Source organism: Oncorhynchus mykiss, chromosome 8, assembly GCF_013265735.2.
Source record: "Oncorhynchus mykiss isolate Arlee chromosome 8, USDA_OmykA_1.1, whole genome shotgun sequence".
Taxonomy (NCBI): Eukaryota; Metazoa; Chordata; class Actinopteri; order Salmoniformes; family Salmonidae; genus Oncorhynchus; species Oncorhynchus mykiss.
Window position 1 is genome coordinate 34,891,907 of NC_048572.1, and position 23,415 is coordinate 34,915,321.

The 23,415-nt window shown below is 43.9% G+C and overlaps 1 protein-coding gene across 1 annotated transcript in view; it reads left to right on the top strand.

Annotated features, from left to right (window-relative positions):
* Positions 1–23,415, top strand: part of LOC110529233 (MAM domain-containing glycosylphosphatidylinositol anchor protein 2) — a 364,546-nt gene that overhangs the window by 92,592 nt on the left and 248,539 nt on the right. Inside the window, exon 2 of the mRNA XM_036985374.1 lies at positions 14,656–14,795. Within this exon, the coding sequence (XP_036841269.1) occupies positions 14,656–14,795 (140 nt within the window). The remainder of the gene's footprint in view (positions 1–14,655; positions 14,796–23,415) is intronic.

The window sequence follows — 23,415 nt, forward strand, 5'->3', positions numbered from 1 at the left end:
TTGACCTCTTCTTCACCAGACGATTCCATGGTATTCCACACCGGTTCAACTTCAGGTACCTTTTCTGACAGTTGACGCTGCTGCTGAGAACGCAATCCTGTATGCATTCCTTTACCTCTGTTGGAATTCACTGATTTGCGGTGCCCCATCCCACCACTGCCACCATATGTCACGTAGAGTAGGCCAGAAGGCTATACTGGAAAACCTAACCTCTATCAAAATAAAAAGATGGCGGAGCCACAAATGCTCTTCTGTGCAAGGGTGTTTATTTACAAAGTAATTCCGGAACAAAAACAACAGTAGTGCCATCAAACGCATACCTTATGGGACACCTTAAAAAAATTAAATAATAATAATAATAATAATAATAATAATAATAATAATAATAATAATAATAATAATAATAATAATAATAATAATAATGCTGCCCCATTCACAGCTCAATCCAAAATGGCCTCTCCATGAACTGAAAGAGAGGCTCCTTTTGTAGGGCTAGCCCCTCCCCTCAGAACAATTAACACTAATTAATTAAGCAATTACCTATACAAACCTACATTTTCCATTTAACTAAACATACTAAAGTATATACATTGCAACATGTTTCTGAAACAATATCACAACATAACAGTTACAAAATGACATCACTACTGACAGTATCTTTCAATATGCACATTTACATTAATGAGCCATTTGGGACAGGCACTACAAAGTCAGCCCAATTCCATTTGCTCGGGTCCTTATCCAGCATACCCGGAAGCTACAGAGATAGAGAGAGAGAGAGGAACAGAACAAACAAACAAACAAACAAACAAACAAACAAACAAACAAACAAACAAACAAACAAACAAATGCGCTCATCCACAACATAGATAAGTATAATACATATTTATATATGTTAAAAATGAACATTGACATAAGTGTGAAATGTATGTACTAAGACAGAGAAGTTAACTTGTGTGCCGACCCACATTGTTACCTTATCTGATAATGGAGCAGGGAGGAGTGATGAATGTGTGCGTGCGTTAAAGAACCAAATGCTGCCAGCGGCCAGTGACGGACTTCTACATCACACAAGAGAAGATGGGAGGGAACAATTTCCTGGAATGAGACACAACCAGAACATACTCCCTACTAGCCTAGTCCATTTTAACAGACCTCTTATCTTGTTGAGTATGTCTGGGTCTGACTGTGTCTGAATCTGTGACAATGTGTGGGTAGATAAGCAGGCTAGCCAGCCAAACAAGGACAACAGTCAATGAACAATATCACTTTAGTTAATGGACTATTAGACGATGGGTTTAACATTTACAGTAAGTGTAGTGGTGTTGAATGGGAGAGAGTGCCAGGGAGAGCGTGGGTCTGATTGTTACCGTTTAACAGATATAAACTCAGCAAAAAAAGAAATGTCCTCTCACTGTCAACTGCGTTTATTTTCAGCAAACTTAACGTGTAAATATTTGTATGAACATAACAAGATTCAACAACCTGAGACATAAACTGAACAAGTTCCACAGACATGTGACTAACAGAAATGGAATAATGTGTCCCTGAACAAAGGGGGGAGGTCAAAATCAAAAGTAACAGTCAGTATCTGGTGTGGCCACCAGCTGCATTATGTACTGCAGTGCATCTCCTCCTCATGGACTGCACCAGATTTGCCAGTTCTTGCTGTGAGATGTTACCCCACTCTTCCACCAAGGCACCTGCAAGTTCCCGGACATTTCTGGGGGGGAATGGCTCTAGCCCTCACCCTCCAATCCAACAGGTCCCAGACGTGCTAAAAAATGGGATTGAGATCCGGGCTCTGCGCTGGCCATGGCAGATCACTGACATTCCTGTCTTTCAGGAAATCATGCACAGAACGAGCAGTATGGTTGGTGGCATTGTCTTGCTGGAGGGTCATGTCAGGATGAACCTGCAGGAAGGGTACCACATGAGGGATGTCTTCCATGTAACACACAGTGTTGAGATTGCCTGCAATGACAACATGCTCAGTTCGATGATGCTGTGACACACCGCCCCAGACCATGACGGACCCTCCACCTCCAAATCGATCCCGCTCCAGAGTACAGGCCTCGGTGTAACGCTCATTCCTTCAACGATAAACGCAAATCCGACCATCACCCCCGGTGAGTCAAAACCGCGACTCGTCAGTGAAGAGGACTTTTTGCCAGTCCTGTCTGGTCCAGCGATGGTGGGTTTGTGCCCATAGGCGACGTTGTTGCCGGTGATGTCTGGTGAGGACCTGCCTTACAACAGGCTTACAAGCCCTCAGTCCAGCCTCTCTCAGCCTATTGCAGACAGTCTGAGCACTGATGGAGGGATTGTGCATTCCTGGTGTAACTCGAGCAGTTGTTGTTGCCACCCTGTTCCTGTCCCGCAGGTGTGATGTTCGGATGTACTGATCCTGTGCAGGTGTTGTTTCACGTGGTCTGCCACTGCGAGGATGATCAGCTGGGAATGCTTTTTTGTGTGTTTTTTTTAGAGTCTGTGGAAAGGCCTCTTTAGTGTCCTAAGCTTTCATAACTGTGATCTTAATTGCCTACTGTCTGTAAGCTGTTAGTGTCTTAACGATCGTTCCACACGTGCATGTTCCTTAATTGTGTATGGTCAATTGAACAAGCATGGGAAACAGTGTTTAAACCCTTTACAATGAAGATCTGTGAAGTTATTTGGATTTTTACGAATTATCTTTGAAAGACAGAGTCCTGAAAAAGGGTGGTTTCTTTTTTTGCTGAGTTTATTAGTGTGGAGGTCTTACTGTATTGCATTCCTCAGACACACAGTCCAATAGGCATGATACCAGATATACTATGATTGATACTATACTATGATTGAAGCTAGATCTACTCAAGCTAGCCAGTTTCAGTTAGCTTCACATTCCAGCTCAGTCTTCATTTGTACCACAACGGTGGATATTGCTCGTCCGCTTCAAGCTAACTCTAGCAGGCTTGTAATTGTGAGTGCATGTAGCACATGGCTAGTCTAACGCTGAACTATTGAGTGTGACAATCCATGGGCGAGTAAGTGACACATTTACATTTTTGCCGAAATCAACATGAAAGAGAAGTTAACTTGCAAATTCCGCAGGCTGTGCTGTGAAATTGGTTATTAGAAGTGCCGTTTATAACATATCGTTACTGCCATCTTTGATGTACTTTAGTGTGCTCATCAATGTACAGTACCGGTCAAAAGTGTGGACACACCTACGCAGACAAGTGTTTTTCATTCTTTTTACTATTTTCTACATTGTAGAATAATAGTGAAGACATCAAAACTATGAAATAACAGATATGGAATCATGTAGTAACCAAAAAACGTTTTAAACAAATCAAAATATATTATATATTTTAGATTATTCAAAGTAATTCAAAATTCAAAAGGCACTCGCACATCTGAGGAAACTTTTTGCAGGTGCATGGCAACAGTTGAACAAGATGAATGAAAAACGAACCCGCACACTGCTCTTGATAGTATCACTGATCTTTAATAAGCTTATGTATCGGCCTCACGGCCTTTGTCAGAGCTTTTGTGAATTTCTTTAAATTAGCACCCTTATGTAGACCTGGCCCCACCCACATCCGTTCCACACATGAAAAGAAGTTGGAGGTGAAGGAAAAACAAATAAATGCTACCAAATATAACAATATGCATTTCATAAATATTCAAATAAAGTGTGTAAATAAGACGTATTCAACACGTCTGTAAAACCACAAGGAGGACATAGCATGTTTTCATTAATCATTTGGTACATCGTAGGAAAAACATCAGAGTAACCTTAAATAGGGACAAAATTAATGTTCAAATTCACAACATAACATACATAGGCATTTCATCATTAAGTCCTTTAAGAAATAATGTCTGGAGAGTGAAAATCCAAAAGCATTGTCTTTTACTCAGAGTATTATTAATATAACCTCCCCTGTCTGATATCTTAACTCTCTCTATGCCACAAAATGTGAATGTAGAAATGTCATGCTTTAGGTCAATGGATAATACCTGTCGTTTCTCCTGATTGAACTTTTATGTTCACAAATTCTCTGTTTGAGAGAACGAGAGGTTTTACCGACATAGTAGAGCCCACATGGACATTTAATAATGTAGATAACATGGGTGGAGGAACACGTAATGATGTCATTTATTTGGAACCGTTTTCCTGTATGTGGGTGGCAGAAATATTCACACTTCATCATATTGTTGCACTGTGCGCATCCTCTGCATTTATAGCTACCATTTGGAAGAGGGCGTAAAAGGGCTGATTTTCTTTTGTGGCTGGCAGTTGGCATGAACCAATTTATCGCGTAAGTTGCGACCTTTCCTATACACAATAAGTGGTGGATTTTTAAATTCAGCCGGCAAAGCTGGGTCCAATGATAAAATATGCCAGTGTTTCTTGACCACACCTCCCACTTTTCGAGACTTTAAAGTATATGTGGCTGTGAACATTACGGAGTGTTCTTTAGAGGGACTTTTTTTGTAGAAGTTCACCTCGTGTTTTTCCCAATGCCAAATTAAGAGCTTCACCCACACAATGTGGTGAATAGCCTCTTCCTAGAAACTTAGTGCGCATCTGCGCTGCTTTTTGTTTTTAGATGTGGAGTGGCATTTAGATGTGGAGTGGCATATATGGCGCAGTCTGAAGTCCTCTTTTTAATGGCTCAGGATGGAAGCTGTCCCCCTGCAATAGAGTATTTCTGTCTGTTTCTTTTCTATACAGAGTTGTAAACAGGGTTCCATTTGATTTCTCAATCCACATATCGAGGTAATGAACATGTTGAGTGTCACATTCAATAGTGAATTTGAGATTGGGGTCAATGTCATTGAGTGGTGCCATAAAATATGACAGCTCTTTTTCCGTTATGAAATGCATATTGCTATATTTGGTAGCACTTATTTGTTTTTCCTTCACCTCCAACCCCTTTCCATGCGTGGATGGATGTGGGTGGGGCTAGGTCTAAAATTATAAACACAACATGTAAAGTATTGGTCCTATGTTTCATGAGCTGAAATAAAATATCCTAGAAATGTTCCATACCTCAAATCTTATTTCTCTCAAATTTTGTGCAAAAGTTTGTTTACATCCCTGTTAATGAGCATTTCTCCTTTGCCAAGATAATCTACCCACCTGACAGGTGTGGCATATCAAGAAGCTGATTACACAGCATGGTCATTACACAGGTGCACATGCTGGGAATAATAAAAAGCCCCTCTAAAATGTGCAATTTTGTTACAGAACACAATGCCATAGATTTCTCAAGTTTTAATGGAGTGTGCAATTGGCATGCTGACTGCAGGCATGTCTACCAGAGAGGATACCAGAGAATTGAATGTTCATTTCTCCACCATAAGCCGCCTCCACTGACATTTTGGAGAATTTGGCAGCACTTCCAACCGGCATCACAACCATAACCAACCCAGGATCTCCACATCCGGCTTCTTCGCTTGCGGGATCGTCTGAGACCAGCCACCCGGACAGCTGATGAAACTGTGGGTTTCAACCAAATAATTTCTGTACAAACTGTCAGAAACCGTCTCAGGGAAGCTCATCTGCGTGCCACTCTACCTGACTGCAGATCGGTATAACCAACTTCGATGGCCCATGGCACACTGGAGAAGTGTGCTCTTCACGGATGAATCTGTACCGAAGGCAGATGGAAGAGAGCATGTATGGCGTCGTGTGGGCGAGTTGTACGCTGATGTCACCGTTGTCAACAGACTGCCCATTTTGCCGGTGGGATTATGGTATGGGCAGGCATAAGCTACAGTATGATAATGCGCAGCCCCATGATGCAAGGATCTGTACACAATTCTTGGAAGTTGAAAATGTCCCACTTCAGGGGCCTGCATACTCACCAGATATGTCACCAATTGAGCATGTTTGGGATGCTTTGAATCGATGTATATGACAGCGTGTTCCAGTTCCGGCCAATATCCAGCAACTTCGCACAGCCATTGAAGCGGAATGGGACAGCATTCCACATGTCACAATCAACAGCCTGATCAACTCTATGCAAAGGAGATGTGTTGTGCTGCATGAGAAAAATGGTCATCACACCAGAAACTGACTGGTTTTTTGAACCACACCCGTACCTTTTGTAATGTATCTGTGACCAAAAGATGCATATCTGTATTCCCAGTCATGGGAAATCCATTGATTTAAGGGCCTAATGGGTTTATTTCAATTGACTGATTTCCTTATATGAACTGTAACTCAGTAAAATCTTTGAAATTGTTGCGTGTTGCATTAATCTTTTTGCTCAGTGTATTTTATGAGGTGGATGGAAAAAAAATGGACCATTTAGATATGAAGCAGAAATAATGGAAAGCATGTGATGTTTTCCATTTTGGCGTAAAATAAACCCACCACGGTACCAAGTCAACAATGCACCATTTAGCACAATGTAAACATCAATCAGAGAGAATACCAGTCTTTCTCGAGTATACCCTACTCCTGTTTCATTTCCATAGGCTTAGTAAACACAGCACAGCATGACATTTTCCCAGTACATGTTAGTAGTGCTAGCCTTCCAATACCAGGCATATCTAGGGGCCTAGCATGGTGAGACAGCCCTGTAAACCCATCGCTTCCTGGGCAAGAATAATGAAGTGTTCGGGCTTTCTGGCTGGGCTTAGCAGCACAGCTCCCCAAATGCGAGAGTTATGGATGGCACAAACAGCTCCCCACTGGACGGCAGGGTTATGGATAGCCCTAAATAAGCCTGCCAGCAGGCAACCCCAGCAGCCAGCCTGCACCGTGTCCATTGATAGGACGATCAGTTAGCTCCATGGTCACAGCAGCCAATCACCCAAGAGTTTGTTGGCTGGCGACTCCCAATCCTACAACGGTTGCCAAATAGCAACTCCATTCTCAGCAAGCTCTTCCTGGCTCCTGACTGGCGCTTGCCAACCATAAAGGAAGCTTCTGGCTTGCTATATCCAATCATCCAAGGGCTCAACAAGATATCACAGTCTCACGTAATTTCTTGACGTCCTTGGAACACCACGTCTATTTTTGACTAATAAACTGACTTCATCTCCAGACGTCCTGTATTTAGGTACACAGCTCCAGCATGAGTTCCAGACAATTTAGGCTCACAAAACAACTCTAAGGTGAAGTTCAGGCATTCATTCCAATTGGTTAACAGTTCATGCATTAATTCCGAATGGTTAAGTTAAGGATACGTTTTGGGATAGGGCTAAAACGAAAAACAACTCCACTGGTCTTGCTACCTATTTGTGGAAGGATGGCACGGTGGTCTAACCAGTGACTGACTGCAGGTTCATTGACTGCAGGTTCAATCCCAGCTCCAGGCACTTGTTTTGAGTTGTATTTTTTTTCAGTGGACGGTTTTGACTGCGTCTCCCGACGTCCTGGGGACCTGCAAAAACATCACATTTCAACTTGGATCTGGAGTGATCTCTCTGCAGGGCTGGTTGGAACTAGCCTATCGTAAGAGAGCTGCTGCCTGGTTCCAGACAATCTGGGCTTTATCCTCCCCTACAGATGCCCGATTAGGGTTGTTTAGGGAAATCAAGTGGGCTCAACAGGGCTGTCATGCCAATGTGGCACCACATACATAGAGACTGGAGAACAGGATAGAGGGGAAAAACCCACTGAGGCTTAGTCAACTGGAACAATGCTATATTGTTTGTGTGTGTTTGTGTGCTTGTGTCCCTTTGTGTGTCATTTCTAGTTTATAGATGTGTCAGTAGGCTCTGTACAGCCATATACCTCAGTAAAACAAGTATTCTTAATAATCACTACCATGAGATGCTAGACAAGCAATATATATGTACCACCCTGGACCCTTCACGTTTATTCATCTTATAACGGATGTAAACATGTATTGATGTAAGGAAGTGTGTGTAATCTGATTATAAAGATACAGTATACAATGTTTACAATGTCTTTATAGTATACCATTGCATGGCCTCATAACACATAAAATAGACCTTTGTTTTGTGATTGTTTGGTGATAGTGACTGTCGTCATGTCATACAATTTGGCATTTTGGTTCTGCACAATAATCCATCTGTAAATAGTGATATTCACTCAGTGTATACATACATTTGGAATGATTGTTTGGCATGATTGTGTATATTTGTGTGTGTGTGTGTGTCTGTGCACACATGCACGTATGTAGCATCGCCATCAAACAAGTAAACACTGCAGGGTTCCACACACCAGTGTCCCCTCTACACGACTACTTCAGCCAATCAATATGTATCCACTAGAGCATTCAGCAGCATGCCAATAGCACAAAGAATTCCCCCAAATTCAGCTGCAATCGGTTAGAAAGAAACAGTAGATGAATGTGGAATGATTTTTGGATAGGTATGGCTGTTGAAGACTTGTCAATACAGCGACATTAGGCTTCTCTGTGGAGCTAGAAGTTTCAGCAACTCACAGGAGTAATCCTGTCAGTAGTGCTGTAGTAGCAAGGCTGGCAGTCCACATGAGAATATCATCACATTCTTTATAGCAATATGTAGCAGTTTCAGCACTTCTGGTCCAGCACCATGGACAGCAGCACTGACAGGGCACAGCTTCTCAGTGCTTATGTGGAACTACTGTGGCTGCCTGTTTTATACTTTGAAAGACTGAGCAGAGCTTGAGTTCACTTCATTCCTGTGCAGGACGAGCAGAGCTTGCACTTTGGGGAGTATTCCATTGGCTCCATACAGACAAGATAAATCAAGTGTACATCAAGTATGTGAAGGTTCTTGATATACATACAGATATGTATTCAATCCAAGTCTGCTTCCACAGCATGTCTCTCACAGTCCGTCTTTCTAGATGATCTATGCTGATGAAATGTTGATGTAAGGCTGATGTAATGCTGTTGTAAGTGTCATTTACAACAACAGTTTCGGGACAGGAGCGCATGTGAGTGCATTAACGGGTGTGATCAATGGCTGCTGGCTACTCATGCTGAGGAACAGTGATCAACTCAAGTCTGGTCAGGTTTACTTGATGACAGTGATGTAATAGTGTATGCATGTGCTGAACAGTCAACCCAATGTTGTGTCATCCATATGAGTCAGTGCCTTTCTGCTGTTGCTGTCACGTTCTGACCTTTATTTCCTTTGTTTTGTCTTTATTTAGTATGGTCAGGGCGGGAGTTGGGGTGGGCAGTCTATGTGTGTTTTTCTATGTTGGGGTTTTGAGTTCAGCCTAGTATGGTTCTCAATCAGAGGCAGGTGTCGTTAGTTGTCTGATTGAGAATCATACTTAGGTAGCCTGGGTTTCACTTTTGAGTTGTGGGTGTTTGTTTTCCGTGTGTGTGTTTGTTGCCACACGGTACTGTTTCGGGTTTCGTTCGTTTCACGTTTATTGTTTTGTAGTGTTCAGTTTATGTCTTTAAATAAACGTTATGTACACTTACCAAGCTGCGCATTGGTCCTCCGATCCTTCTCGCTTCTCCTCCTCAGAAGAGGAGGAGGAATGCCGTTACAGTTACTGGTAGTGTTTGCACACATTTAAGCAGATTTCAATAGTGCCGGGTGTACAAAATGGCGGATACAAAATGGGATTACCTGTGCACTGTTAGATGATCCCCGAGTTTTAATGTAACAGTGTTTCAACCATCGGTGGATCATCTGTGTTTTTTTCCCCCTTATTATCCATTCGTGTTGTTCACCTAAAGTGAGACTACATAAGGTTTTGTTTTAGAATATATCCAGAAGGGCCTCCCGGGTGGCGCAGTTGTCTAGGGCACTGAGACTCTGGATTCGCGCCCAGAGGGATATCCTTGTCTCATCGCACACCAGCGACACCTGTGGCGGGCAGTGCACGCTAACCAGGGTCGCCAGGTGCACGGTGTTTCCTCTGACATATTGGTGCGGCTGGCTTCCGGGTTGGAGGCGCACTGTGTTAAGAAGCAGTCCGGCTTGGTTGGGTTGTGTTTCGGAGGACGCATGGCTTTCGACCTTCGTCTCTCCCTAGCTTGTATGGGAGTTGTAGCGATGAGACAAGATAGTAATTACTAACAATTGGATACCACGAAATTGGGGAGAAAAAGGGGGTAAAATAAAACAAATAAAAAATATAATCCAAGCCTGAATCATAAGGATGTTATTGTTGTACTCTTTTATGATGTAATCTTTCTCCTGATTTACCAACCTCTAGTTCTGACATCAGCTGACAGAAGCTTAGCTTCTACAGTGGTGATCATGGGTCCTGCGGCCTCCTGATAATGACTCTGGGTGGGATAACAGACACAAAGAGAAACTAGGCATTGTATACTGTTATTGTTCCCTTGTGCACTATTCTCTCTGTATTTATCTCACTCACACACTCACCAATCGCACTCTCTTTCTCTGTCTCTCTCTCTCTTGCTCACTCGCTCAAAAAACACGCACGCACGCACACACACACGCGCGCACTTCCACAAGCAAGCATTCATGCACACACGCTGAGAAGCCCAACAGGGCCATGAAACTAGCAGAACATGTTTAATGGTCTTAAGGGGTTGTTCTGAAGACATTAAGCCTAGCGTCAACGAGACCCAGCTGTTTGGGCTTTTTTCACATGCATTTGTTTGTCAAATGTAGAGTCTCTGTCCCTGCCAAGAACCCCCTCTGCCTCTCTCTGTGCCTCTCTGTCTCTGCCAGTCCAGGGCCATGGTGACAGGCATGCTTTAGCCAAATCACATTTAATCTCTCCATTGGCTGTCTGTGGATAAAGCTGTTCCGTCTCCCCTCTGTCGGCTAGGGACATGGAGGGCCGGGCTGTCTGTCCGGTGGGACCCTATTTTGCATCCTCCAATAAACACACAAGCTAGCATGGATGCACACACATACACACACACACACACACACACACACATTCCCCACACACATTCCCCCTTCTCCCTCACTGCAGGGGAAGTTATTTAATTTATAGCACACAAACACTCCCCCAGGCTTTGGTGTCTGTGCATGTGTGCGTGTGTGCGTGTGTGTGTGTGCATCCGTGTATCCGTGTGTGTGTGCGTGTGTGTGTGAGTGAGGGAATTCTGACACTACAGCCAACCTGAGACACACCTTAGAGGTCTGCACACGGGACTTATTTTTTCATCTCTCTCTCTTTTCATACTGCACCCCCTGGCTTCTCTTGCTGGCTTCTTGTCAGTCTCCCACCTGCCACTGCGACAACTGGCCCCGAACCCAACCGCAGTCCTGAAATGTTATTGTAGTTGTATGTAACGTAGCTCGCTTTGCAGCCCCGGTCCCAGCAATATTGTCAACCTAGTCAAGATCAAAATGCGCCAAACAACACAACAGATTCTCATATGGCCCAATATGCTATCGGTATTCCTGGGCTATATCAGCCAATAGGGTGGACGTAGTTTGAAAGAGAGTGGAGTTGGGGCGAAATCCACCAGAGTGGACATTTACTTGACTTGAGCTACATTTTGCATAACTTTTAAGAGCGGGATGATAGGCCTACATGTGTTGTACATATTTTCAGTCGGAGTATGTTCGGAGTCCGAACATAAATATTTCCAGTCAATGTCAGGTCTAAACTATTGAAAATCATGTTTAGGAAGTTCAAGGTAACTGCACTGTGTTTCTCCTCCCCATATAGCCTAGTCTACAGGTTATTTGATTGAGACCACAAATAGATGCACTTGATCTCGCAGGCACAGCAAAAGAGGATGAAGGTAGGCTACTGAATGTAAATCAGCAGGAATTAGGCTATTAGAAAATAAAATATATAATGAATAGTCTTCAAAACAGAAAGACAACCGTTTCGAAATGATCTCGTATAACTTAGGAGCCAGACAATTTGCAGGCAGACCCAAATAAGTGTGTTATCACTATTTATTTCCAGTCAATCTCGGCGCCTAAACTAATACCCTGTCATATTTAGGAAGTGAATTCCCATGGAAAGACAACTGCGGGTGCTTCTCCACCCATGCATGTAACCTACATGCTATTTAATTGAGACAACACGTAAGCACATTTGATCTTGCAAGCCCAACACAAGAGTAGAGGTCGGCTACCGAGTAGAGGCAGGCTACTACTTGTCCTATGAAAGTTTGTGACTAGTGCGACAAAGAGGTGCTTTTCATACCATATTTAACACATACAAAACAGAAAGACAGCCGTTCGAAATAACAACAAAAATATATTTTCATCCCAAAGTTCACCCTGCTCCAGCCCGCATCATGAAAAATGCTGACCAAGCCACAGTGCTCTCTGCCGGGACCCGCAGGAGGGAATGCAGCTCTCTAACACACATCTTACCCTAAATACTACAACAGCTAGCCTAAATTTCACTGGTACACTGCATAGGTCACTGTACATGTATAGTTAGTCTACCCTACATATCGCAGAGCCCAGAAGATGGGTTAGGTCAGGTTCTGACATCACAGCATTGGAGAGAGATAGAGAGAGAGAGGCACTCAATGTAGTGCTCTACATAAGTGTCAAGTGTGCTGTGTGTGCAAATGGGAGCAGTGAGCAATTGATTGGTGCATATGTGCTTGCATCTGTGCACTTGTGTGTGTGCGTAAGCTTTTTATTTGTTCATGTGCTTCATATTTCTGCGTGTGCGGCTGTGTGCACGAACGGGCGCGCGCGTATGGCTGCTTTCACAGCATCTCTGAGGATCATTCATTACGGTTGTTTCTCCAGTTTCCTCCTCTGCTGCTCTGCGCTGGTCTCAGGACTGATAGCATGTTGTAGAGATACTGGCTTATTGGAGTAAATTGCATTAGCACCGTGTTGCCTTGCGCCCTAGGGTCTTATCCTAAGCCTCCTTTGTTTTAAGTGGCAGCCGTGTGTGAAGCTTTTCTCTCCCCAGCCAAGGCTTTCAATCCTCTTTCCCCCCCTCTGGAATGTACTGCTGGCGGATTTATCCCCAAATGGCAAGACCCACTGCAGGCTCTGTCCATGTGCATGACTAGTTAGCAATTGTTGTTGGCATCAGTCTCAGTGTTAATCAGTCTACGTAGCAGTTTGCGTGCTAAATGCTATTTAAGGGCGTTACGCTAACAAGCTGAGTAAAGGACAAACAGTGAACAGTCACAGTGGTGCAGTAAGAGGTGGGTGTGATTAGCGTCTTGGGTTAGCGCATGCAGATGCACTGTGTCTGGGAGTCCAAGTGCAGCCTATAGGAGGATTGTTGCGACTCACACATGCGCACAAACACATATAAACACACACATGCACATACATACACACACACACACACATAATTGCTAGGCTTATTAGCGTGTTGTGAGACCAGAAAGATCTGGGGACGAATGTGGATCTCTGCTTCAGGGTGTGAGTCTACTGAGTGTTTTGGAACAGGACACCACACTGATACGGTGACTGTATGTTCCCATCTGATTTTACTTCAATTTTTCCTTTTACCCTAGTCTTGTTCACTGCTCACGACTAATGCTCAGCGACTAATGACGAGACTCCTTTAACCCAAACTGCATAGATTTGAGTTCAGTTTACCTTCCGCGGTCTAACCTAAACCATTTGAGGGAGAAACTAATGTGCAGACCTATGATCAGCCTCTAGGGGTCAAATTAATCCGACCCCATCATTCACGGCCCAGTCGGCCTAGCGTGCATCCCCGGGCTCACCTACCGTCTCACCTTTGCTGAGGTAGAGGAGACATGGCCTATTGACCTGATCTGGCCCCCACCCCTGCCTCTCTGCCCATGATCCCACTGTGCCTCTCTTCTCTCTCTCTCTCCCTCCCTCTCTCTCTTTACACAGGGGTGAACCGCAGGCAGCATCAGTCCTCATAAATATCAGCATGGTCGGCCCGAGCGTAAGGAATAGAGAGAAAAACATCACACACCTGTGTTGTAATTACATGGGGATGGACGCGCTGTAGAGTAGTGGAGTTACAACTGGGTGTGCAGGACCTACTGGAGAGAGAGGGATTGCATAGGTTATTTTTCCCAAAAACATTGTTACAAATTATCTATGTTATTTCTCTGGACAACTCACTAGAACAGTTTGAGAAATACGGTTATTTTACGCACAAGATTGATCACAAAACTTTTTTTCCCCATTTTATTTTTTTTGTCATTGCTGTGCGGCTAGATTGTTGGGTTTAGAGGTTTGTTTGTAGATGTTTTGATGTTTAATGAGGGGACAGACTACCTGCAATGCTATCAAATAAAGATGAATAGGCATGTTGAGTTTTGACAGGATACATGATACCTGCAGATGCTGTTCAATTGAACCGTAATCCTAAAAAAAAAAGCTAAACCCGTGACTGTGGAAAATCAGGCCCCAGACCCCACAGATATTGGATTGTGTGTATCATAACAAGGTCATCACGGGGCCAAGCTGGGTGATCATTTTATCAAACAGACAGAAATCAATGAGGGGAAGTGTGTGTGTTTGTGTGTGCCTCCTCAGTGCCACTTCCTTGACTCTGTTAAAACTGATAACCTGTCCCTCGGAGTCCATCCAGATAGCATCTAGATCGATTCAGATTTCTCCACGTTTGGAAAGTCGAAGAAAGAGAAGGAGCATGGGAAACATATACACCAACATAAAAGGCGTAGGGAAAGTGCATAGAATGAAAAAAATGTTGTTTCTTCACTAATTTCTTCACACAGTTTCTTTTCCATCTCCAATGCAAATTGTGTGAGTTCATTTGTTTGACTCTGCTTGTATTTATTAGGATGCACTAAATGTTCTGTTTGTCCTCTACAGCACCCCCTACGGTCCGCATCGTGCATTCGGGCCACGCGTGTAACGTGGAGGAAGAACGTCACACAGAGAGGGTGTACACCATCCGGGAGGGAGAGACCCTGGAACTCACCTGTCTGGTCACAGGACACCCACGGCCACAGGTCAGTCCACCGGCCAATCACTCTGTACAGCCAATCAGGACACTAATTTATCACTGCACCCACCACTCTCTTTCTGAACTATGAGAATTTCAGAAGATATCCAGTCCAGTTTAGATGCTCTTAGACTCAGTCGGTGCCATTTAAGATTAGGGAGGAACATTTGTTTTATTTATATGAGCATATCATTATTTCTGTTACAGCATATTGGATGACTGTCATTCATATTCCATTCAACCAGCTGAATGTAACATTGATAGGTTTAGGCTACTACATGATACTTAAATTGGAACGGGACCGATTCCCAGCAGATGTTGAGTTCCACATATTTATTTCAAAAGTGAAACTTAAAGCAAAAACAATAAATCAGTAAACGAACAACAAAACGTGACTATGTGGTGCAATGATAAACAGCTGCCTCTAATTGGGAACCACATTAGCACCAACACAGAAATAGATATACTAGATATACCCTGACCCACTACACCATAGAGAACCACCGGACTGGGGAGGCACACCGGAGGCCTGGTGCATGGAGCCAGCACAGGTGGCACCGGACTGGAGACACGCACTTCGGGGAGGATGCAAGGAGCAGGCATAGGACGTACCGGACTGGGGAGATGCACTGGAGGCCTAGTGCGTGGAGCTGGCACAGGTGGTACCGGACTGGGGAGACGCACTGGAGGCCTAGTGCGTGGAGCCGGTACAGGTGGCACCGAACTGGTGACACGCACTTCAGGGCGAGTACAGAAAGCAGGCACAGGACGGACCGGGCTGGGGACACGCACTACAGGGAGAGTGAGAGGAGGAGACACAGGACGTACCGGACTGGGGAGGCGCACTGGAGACCAGAAGGGTGGAGCCAGCCCACGTTGCACCAGACTGCTAACCGGATCCCCTGGTCGGATGTTGAGCAGAACACACTTGCACAACATCTCTCTCATCTCTCTCTCTCCTAACTTCCCCAATGCCTCCCTGACCGTCTCTTGCACTTCAGGGCGGGTTGCAGGAAGCAGGCACAGGACGTCCCGGGCTGGGGACACGCACTTCAGGGAGAGTGCGAGGAGGAGACACAGGACGTACCGGACTGGGGAGGCGCACTGGAGGCCAGATGCGTGTAGCTGGCCCAGGTTTCATCGGACTGATAACACGCTCCTCCAAACGCCTGTGTTGCCGCATACTCCTAGACAACTTCATTCTCCGGTATCCCTCCTCACACTGTTCCATCGACTCCCAGGCGGGTTCTGGTACTCTCCTTGGGTCGACCTACCACCTCTCTATCTCCTCCCAGATGTTCTCTGGCTCTTCCCTCTGCTCAGCTGCCAGCTCCATGTGCCTACCCCCCAAAAATCTTTGGGTTTCTGTGGCGCGGTCCCCGGCGTCGTCACCGTCCTTCTTGCATCCTCTGCGACTCCTGCCAAGGAAGGGTCTCATGTCCTTCCATGATTTCTTCCCTGGTCCAACTTATTTTTCCCATCGTTGCACGCTGCTTGGTCCTTGGTTGGTGGGATATTCTGTCACGGTTGTCATTAAGAACAGCGCAGCGGATGTTGAGTTCCACATATTTATTTTAAATGTGAAACTTAAAGCAAAAACAATAAATCAATAAACTAACAATGAAGCGTGACTACGCGGTGCACAAACACAAAACACAATCAATATCCCACCAAACACAGGTGGGGAAATAGCTACCTAAATATGATCCCCAATCAGAAGCAACGATAAACAGCTGCCTCTAATTGGGAACCACATTAGCACCAACATAGAAATAGATATACTAGATCACCCCCTAGTCACGCCCTGACCTACTACACCATAGAGAACCAAGGGCTCTCTATGGTCAGGGCGTGACACAAATTTGCCTTATACGTATCATGAGGTTAGAGTAATCAAGGTGACAGAAAATGTCACATTCAATACCGCCTTGCACACTCTTGCCTGCATCTAGCTGATCTGAAGTGTAATCATTAGTCCAAACACCCACCACTCTCTAAAACAAGAGTTTCTATTGGACAAATTGAGGTAGGTCCAATAGAAGTGTTTTGCAACAGAATCGGCAGAATGAATATACCCCTGATCACCCGCACACACAGTGCACTTTCATAGCAGCCACACACAACATCATCACTTTGCTCGTTGTATGACGCCGCCTTGCATCTATGCTCTCTCTTCTTCTCACCTTGTCCCTTCACTTGTGGACTTCAGTGCACAACACAACAGCTGTCTGTGACAAGGTGCAAAAACCTCTTCAAGCCAAACCTTCATACCATAACCGCTAACATTAAACAGTCTACGTCATTGTCACCATATTAACATTATAGAAAACAAACTAGAACTAACGCGTTAGTAAACCCACAATTCAATGAATGTGTACAATCATGCAGTGTGCAATGCAAGCAGTTTATCAGTTACACCGGCGGGCCCTGGTGGCAATATATTAATTAAACCAAAAGCTTACCTTGACTTGGAAGAGTTGCAGTGTTGGGTAGCCTTAGCCAGCTAGCTAACATAAATAGTATTCCTCTCTATTTGAGTCAAGTTGTTGAGTAGGCTAAATTAGCCACATTAGCTAAGTAAATGAAAGGTAAAACTAAGAAGAAGAAAAAGCTACTTCTCTCTATCTATCTTTCTTTCTCTCTCTCTCTCTCCCTCTGCTGCTTCTTCCTACTTTTTGAAGAAATTAATTTGTTCAAAACTGTTCAACTATTGTCTTTCTCTCTCTTTGAGTCAACTACTCACCACACTTTATGCACAGCAGTGCTAGCTAGCTGTAGCTTACGCTTTCAGTATTAGATTCATTCTCTGATCCTTTGATTGGATGGACCACATATCAGTTCATACAACAAGAGCTCTGATAGGTTGAAGTCCTCATAATTACTCTGTAAGTCTATAGAAGGGGGTGAGAACCATGAGTTTTATTTAAAAAATGATAACTTTTTCACAATAGCAATTTTTGGAAATTCACTGCGTAGAATGGTCCTCCCCTTCCTCCTCTAAAGAGCATCCACTGGTATCAGCACCACAGAGCTCTCACTCCACATGTCTCGCCACTAAACCGGCTTATAAAATTAATCCGTCAATTATTGTTGCTCCGTATTGTACTGTGCACCTGCAAATTCCTAATTAAAAGCTGGCAGATCTAATGAGAAGTGTGAAGACAAAACAGCCGCCGCGTCTGCCAACTCAACATTGCAACGCAAGTAAGTGAATAAATAACTAAACACAGGAAACAACACTGCTGTGTGATATGAATGCAGAGTAAAGAGGGTTGAGCGAGCAGAATGGGTCCTCAGCATCCTAACAAGGAGCTTTTTATTTATGCTCTCCGTGATTCCAACCAATTAAAGTGTTGAGCTCTTGACATCGTCAATCACATGCTTATTCTCACCTGTGAAGAGACACCAAGGGCTCGTTCAGATGAGTGCCACGTTACGGAGCGTTCAGATAGTAAGATGGAGGTATGTAGAACAGACACGATTCTCTGCCATGTAAAACATGAATCATGCAAGCTCCGCAATGATGACGTGATCAATTCAGACACAAACAAATAAATAAATACTACATGTCCATCAATTAAGAAGTACTTCGTGTCCAGCACTGTATTAATTTGCTTGGTTAGACAAATTCAATGTGTATCTGGGGATGGGATTGACTGCCATTTACATTCATTCATATTTAGTTCCCTTTTGATCGATACATTTACAATTATTTTGTACACGTCCTGTTGATGCAGATGCAAAGAAGGCTATGGATTTTTAGATTCCCTTTGAAAAGGTGAAGGACACTTACATTAGTGAGACACTCGACAGGCGATTCATCTTCTGCTCTCATCCGTGGCGACAACTTGTTCTTTCCACCGTCTTGACTTCCATACTCGTAATTAATTTTTTGGGGGGGGGGAAAAGTGAGAGAGAGAGAGAGGGAGAGAGAGAGATTACAACAGAGGAGAGAGAAAGATAAAGAGAGAGAGAGAGAGAGAGATCAAAGGGCTACATGGCAGTAGCGGGAGAGGCAGGATTTCCTTTGAAAGTGAGTCATTATGAGCCCCAGTCAGATCCCATGGCATGGGAGGAACAGGGCTGTCATTCTGGGCTTAGGGATGGAGCAGCCTGGGTCTCTGGTGGTTCTGGTGTGAGTGAAGGGGGTTGTCGGGACTCATGCTACAAAGTAGATGGGAAGAATAGGGGGTTATTTGGGGGTAGTCTGTACTAGTGTACGAGTCCGGAGGCTGTTGGTAAAACATAAGGGATGTCAGTCCTCATCAAGGATAATTGTAAGTGAATAATAACAATTCATCTTTCCATTAGAATGAAAAATGTATCTTCTGAGCGTGTTCATAATCTTAGCCCCGGGGTGGCTTTGTTTTTCCCCTCCTTCTTCTTCTCTTCCTCCTTAAAGTTCTGTCATTTCTACTTCCGCATGCTAATTTGACTTAACTTGTTCCTCCTCCAAGAGAGGAGCAGACCCGTAGCCCTGAGTACACCACTATTCTAACCTAAGCTGTATGTTGTTTTTAGACAAGAAAAGAAAAGAAAGATACAGTTTTGATTAGGAGGAACCTTCCTCCTGTATTTTTTAATTGCTTGGGTTGGTGTCACGGCTGTCGCAAGGAGAGGACCAAGGTGCAGCGTGGTGAGCGTACATTTTCCTTTTATTGAATAAAAATGACGCCAAACAAAACAATAAAAGCAACAAAACAAACCGTGAAGCTCAAAGGCAAGTGCCCTAAACAAAGTCAACTTCCCACAAAACCAGGTGGGAAAAAGGGTAAGTATGGTTCCCAATCAGAGACAACGATAGACCGCTGTCCCTGATTGAGAACCATACCCGGCCAAAACATAGAAATAGAAAATCATAGAAAAACAAAACATAGAATGCCCACCCCAAATCACACCCTGACCAAACCAAAAAGAGACATAAAAAGGATCTCTAAGGTCAGGGCGTGACAGTTGGCTTGAAAGCAAATCTGAAAGGAAAGTGGACAATAAAGTGTTCTTCTAATCTTACTGAAGTTAGCAGTGTTATGAAAAACAACTTATAGTTAACTCACATACTCCCTATAAGGGTGCACACCGTGTCATAACATGTTATGACGCTAGGTGTCAAATAAAGTGTTACCAAATAAAAGTCTATGTGGAATTGAACCCACAACTACCACTATCCACCAAGCCACTGATCCCTATGGACCTCACTTGACATTGAAGTCTAATCGTCGTTGCGACATTGTGCCATTGAAGGTCATGTCTATAAAGTCATGTCACAATTCCTGCACTACTTTATTATAAGCATACCTGCAAAGATGACATGTCCTCATTACCAGACAGACCTTGTGTTTCTCCATCAGTAAGAACTACCAGTTCCCTGAGTAATACCTTTACTCAGACTGAGACTTGTGCGGGCCAGTATCACACAAAGCGAATGGCCAACTGCGTACTAAACTGGGCCGTCGTTGACAATTTTCACCAGCGATGAATTATTTTAATGTCTGTCAAGAAGCAACTCTCTCTAAATTACCCACAAACCCCTCAGGCCCTCCCACTGATGGAGGCTTTGGCTCTAGTCCAACCAGGTGGAAGCTTTCTCTCAGCATGGCGCTCTCTGTCCCATGCCACTCAGACACACACACAGAAACACAAACAGCTAACCTCACGACATTGACACACCTCAGCCTCCTATTATGGGATGCCTGTCAAGTTTAGACCTGTTGGCAGGCAGGAGCATCGCTAGGGCAGGTTCCCATGGAGAGGTCAAAAGGTCATTGGAAGGACTTGTGAGTCAGGGCTATAAGGAGGAAAGAGATAGCAATATGCGGTGTGAAGCTGGAGGTGTTGTTTCAAATCTCAGGGGAGGCCAGGTACACTGACTGACTGTCTCTCTCACCCTCTTCCTCTCTTTCTCTCTCTCTATCTCTCTGTCTCTCTGTTTCTTTCACCCTTTTCCTCTGTCGCTCTTTCTCTCTCACCCGCTTCCCCTTTCTCTCTCGCTCACTCGCTCACTCTCTCTTTCTCTCGCTCTCTCTCTCTCGCTCTCTCTCTCTCGCTCTCGCTCGCTCGCTCGCTCGCTCTCTCTCGCTCTCTCTCGGTTTCTTTCAACCTTTTCCTCACTCACTCACTCACTCACTCACTCACTCACTCACTCACTCACTCACTCACTCACTCACTCACTCACTCACTCACTCACTCACTGCCAACCTGTCTAGGGTTTTGATGTACTTTGTAGGCAAACTATGATGCATCATTCCAATAGTCTTACTTCCCCACTGTTGAAGGCTACTGTAGATACTGTTTGGATATAGGACTATTACTTTAACCGTAATGTACATTAGCTCTTCAACAGGAATGGCCTTCTGAGGTATGAATGACATGGGAACAGACTGCCAGCTACAAGGGATGTTAGATTAATGTGCCAGACAGCATGTTGGCTTTTATTGTAAACAGGGCTCTGGTCAACATTACTGAACTATGTAGGGAATAGTGTGCCATTTGGGACATAATCATGCACTTTACTGGCTATCACACATACAAAAGCATTCATTCTTATAGCCACTGTGAGATTAATTTCCATTATAAAGCCATCTCTCTCTCTCCCCTGTCATATCCACTGAAAAGGGCTCTGGCCTGCCTCCACTCTGTACACACACACTGTGTTAGAGGATACAGCCAGACTATATGCCAGCTAAACTGCTGAGCAAACACTCAAGCATGCAGGCACACACATATACGCACACACCCACACACACACACACACACACACACACACACACACACACACACACACACACACACACAAACACACAAACAACCCCCCCCCCCCCCCCGCCTCATTTCTGCTTCAATTGTCGGCTGGGTCGAGTTCAGACAGGTGGGTGAGAGGGTCAAGGGGTATAAATTAGCCCGGATAGAGTCATGAGTGTCTAGCAGGCTATAGCATCAGTGCTCGGGGGCCAACGGCGATGGAAGAATATAGCTACTGTAGAGATACTGTAGTTTCGGCCCTGGAGTGGGGAGTGTGGCTATAGCTGCCCCATATTATTCTGGGATACTGTAGAGTAGTGTATACTCATGGAAGGATATAGCTACTGTAGAGATAGTGTAGTTTATCCAGGGGTGAGTTGTGGCCTGGAGTGCAGTGTGTTCCTAGCCACCCCCATTTAGGTTTATTTGAGTCCTATGAATCCCAGTGTGAGTCATCAATAACCACAGGCTTTACAGAGAATTCTTCATTTAGGGAGACCTAAAATTGCAACATTTTACTATGCAACTGTATTGCATACTGTTACGACTACTGCAGTACTCTGGAACTTTCGGTATAGTCTTTGGTATTTGTGATTCAGGCATTTCACCCTTCGTGAAATGTCATTATTTGGATGGTTGGATAGTTGGATCTTTGTCTCTCATTGTTTATGATACCTGTTGATTTTTCATCTGTACATTTGGTGTTTATTTTTTAATAATGCAGATAGATTGTAGTGTCCATAAATGCAATTGTCTGCATCATTTCCAATCCCCCATATTTATTTTAAAAATAGATTTAGATAAAATAGATTTCCCCCAGACCTTTGAGTCTTAGTTGAAATGAACAGTATTCCCCACAGATGTAGGATCTTCATTTGAGCCAGTTTGCAACTCCAGAAAAATAATCCTGCAGCAACAGAAAATGTGAATTATTCTGTGATTTCTAATTAATGGAAATTTTTGTAGGGGTTGATTTTTAAAAAATGAAGTGGAAATTACAAACTTCAGAGGCCTTTTTAAACCTCAAATACACTACAAGTTTAACATTTCCTGCAACACAGGAAAGTTCTCATGCAAAAGGGTGATCAAATTAAGATCCTATATCTGTATGTGCAAAAGAATATCGGGTGCCATGGAGTCACACTGTTTATCTCGTCAGTCTGTGATATGTAGCCGTAGCTGATTTTCTCTGGTCATTCTATTTTCATACTTGGCCACACTTGGCTGCACAGAGTCCTTATCTGACCTCCTCCCTCGTACCCTCTACAGAACTAAAAGATGGTAAGCAATTAGAAAACAGTCAGAAGTTAGGACAGAGAGCATGGGCGGACACAGCGTGGCTGTGTTGACCATCACCGCTGGGAGTTACTGTTGGATTCAGATACAAGCAAGAATAGCAACTTTACATAAAAGCAAACGTTGATCTCTGTATCAGAATGCCAAAGACAAGACTGACTGACTTACAGGGAGAATAGCATTATCATTGTAATGACTTTCTCTCAATTCTTCTTCCCTGCTTATAAACGGAAAAAAGTCATGTTTTCTAATGCTCTTTATCGTGGATATGTAAAGATTGAACTCCTGACCTCCCCGTCTAAGACAATTATACATTGGTAATTGTTTTGTAACGGATGTCGTCGGGAGAAAGAGAGGAGGACCAAAGCGCAGAGTGGTAAGGGTTCATGAGGATTTTAATAAAAGAAAGCACTGAACACTGAATCAAAGCAAAAAACGATGACCTGTATTTACAAAACCGAAACAGTACCGTGTGGCTCAAACACTCACACAGAAACAAACACGTACAAACCAAAAGTGAAACCCAGGCTACCTAAGTATGATTCTCAATCAAGGACAACAATTGACAGCTGCCTCTGATTGAGAACCATACT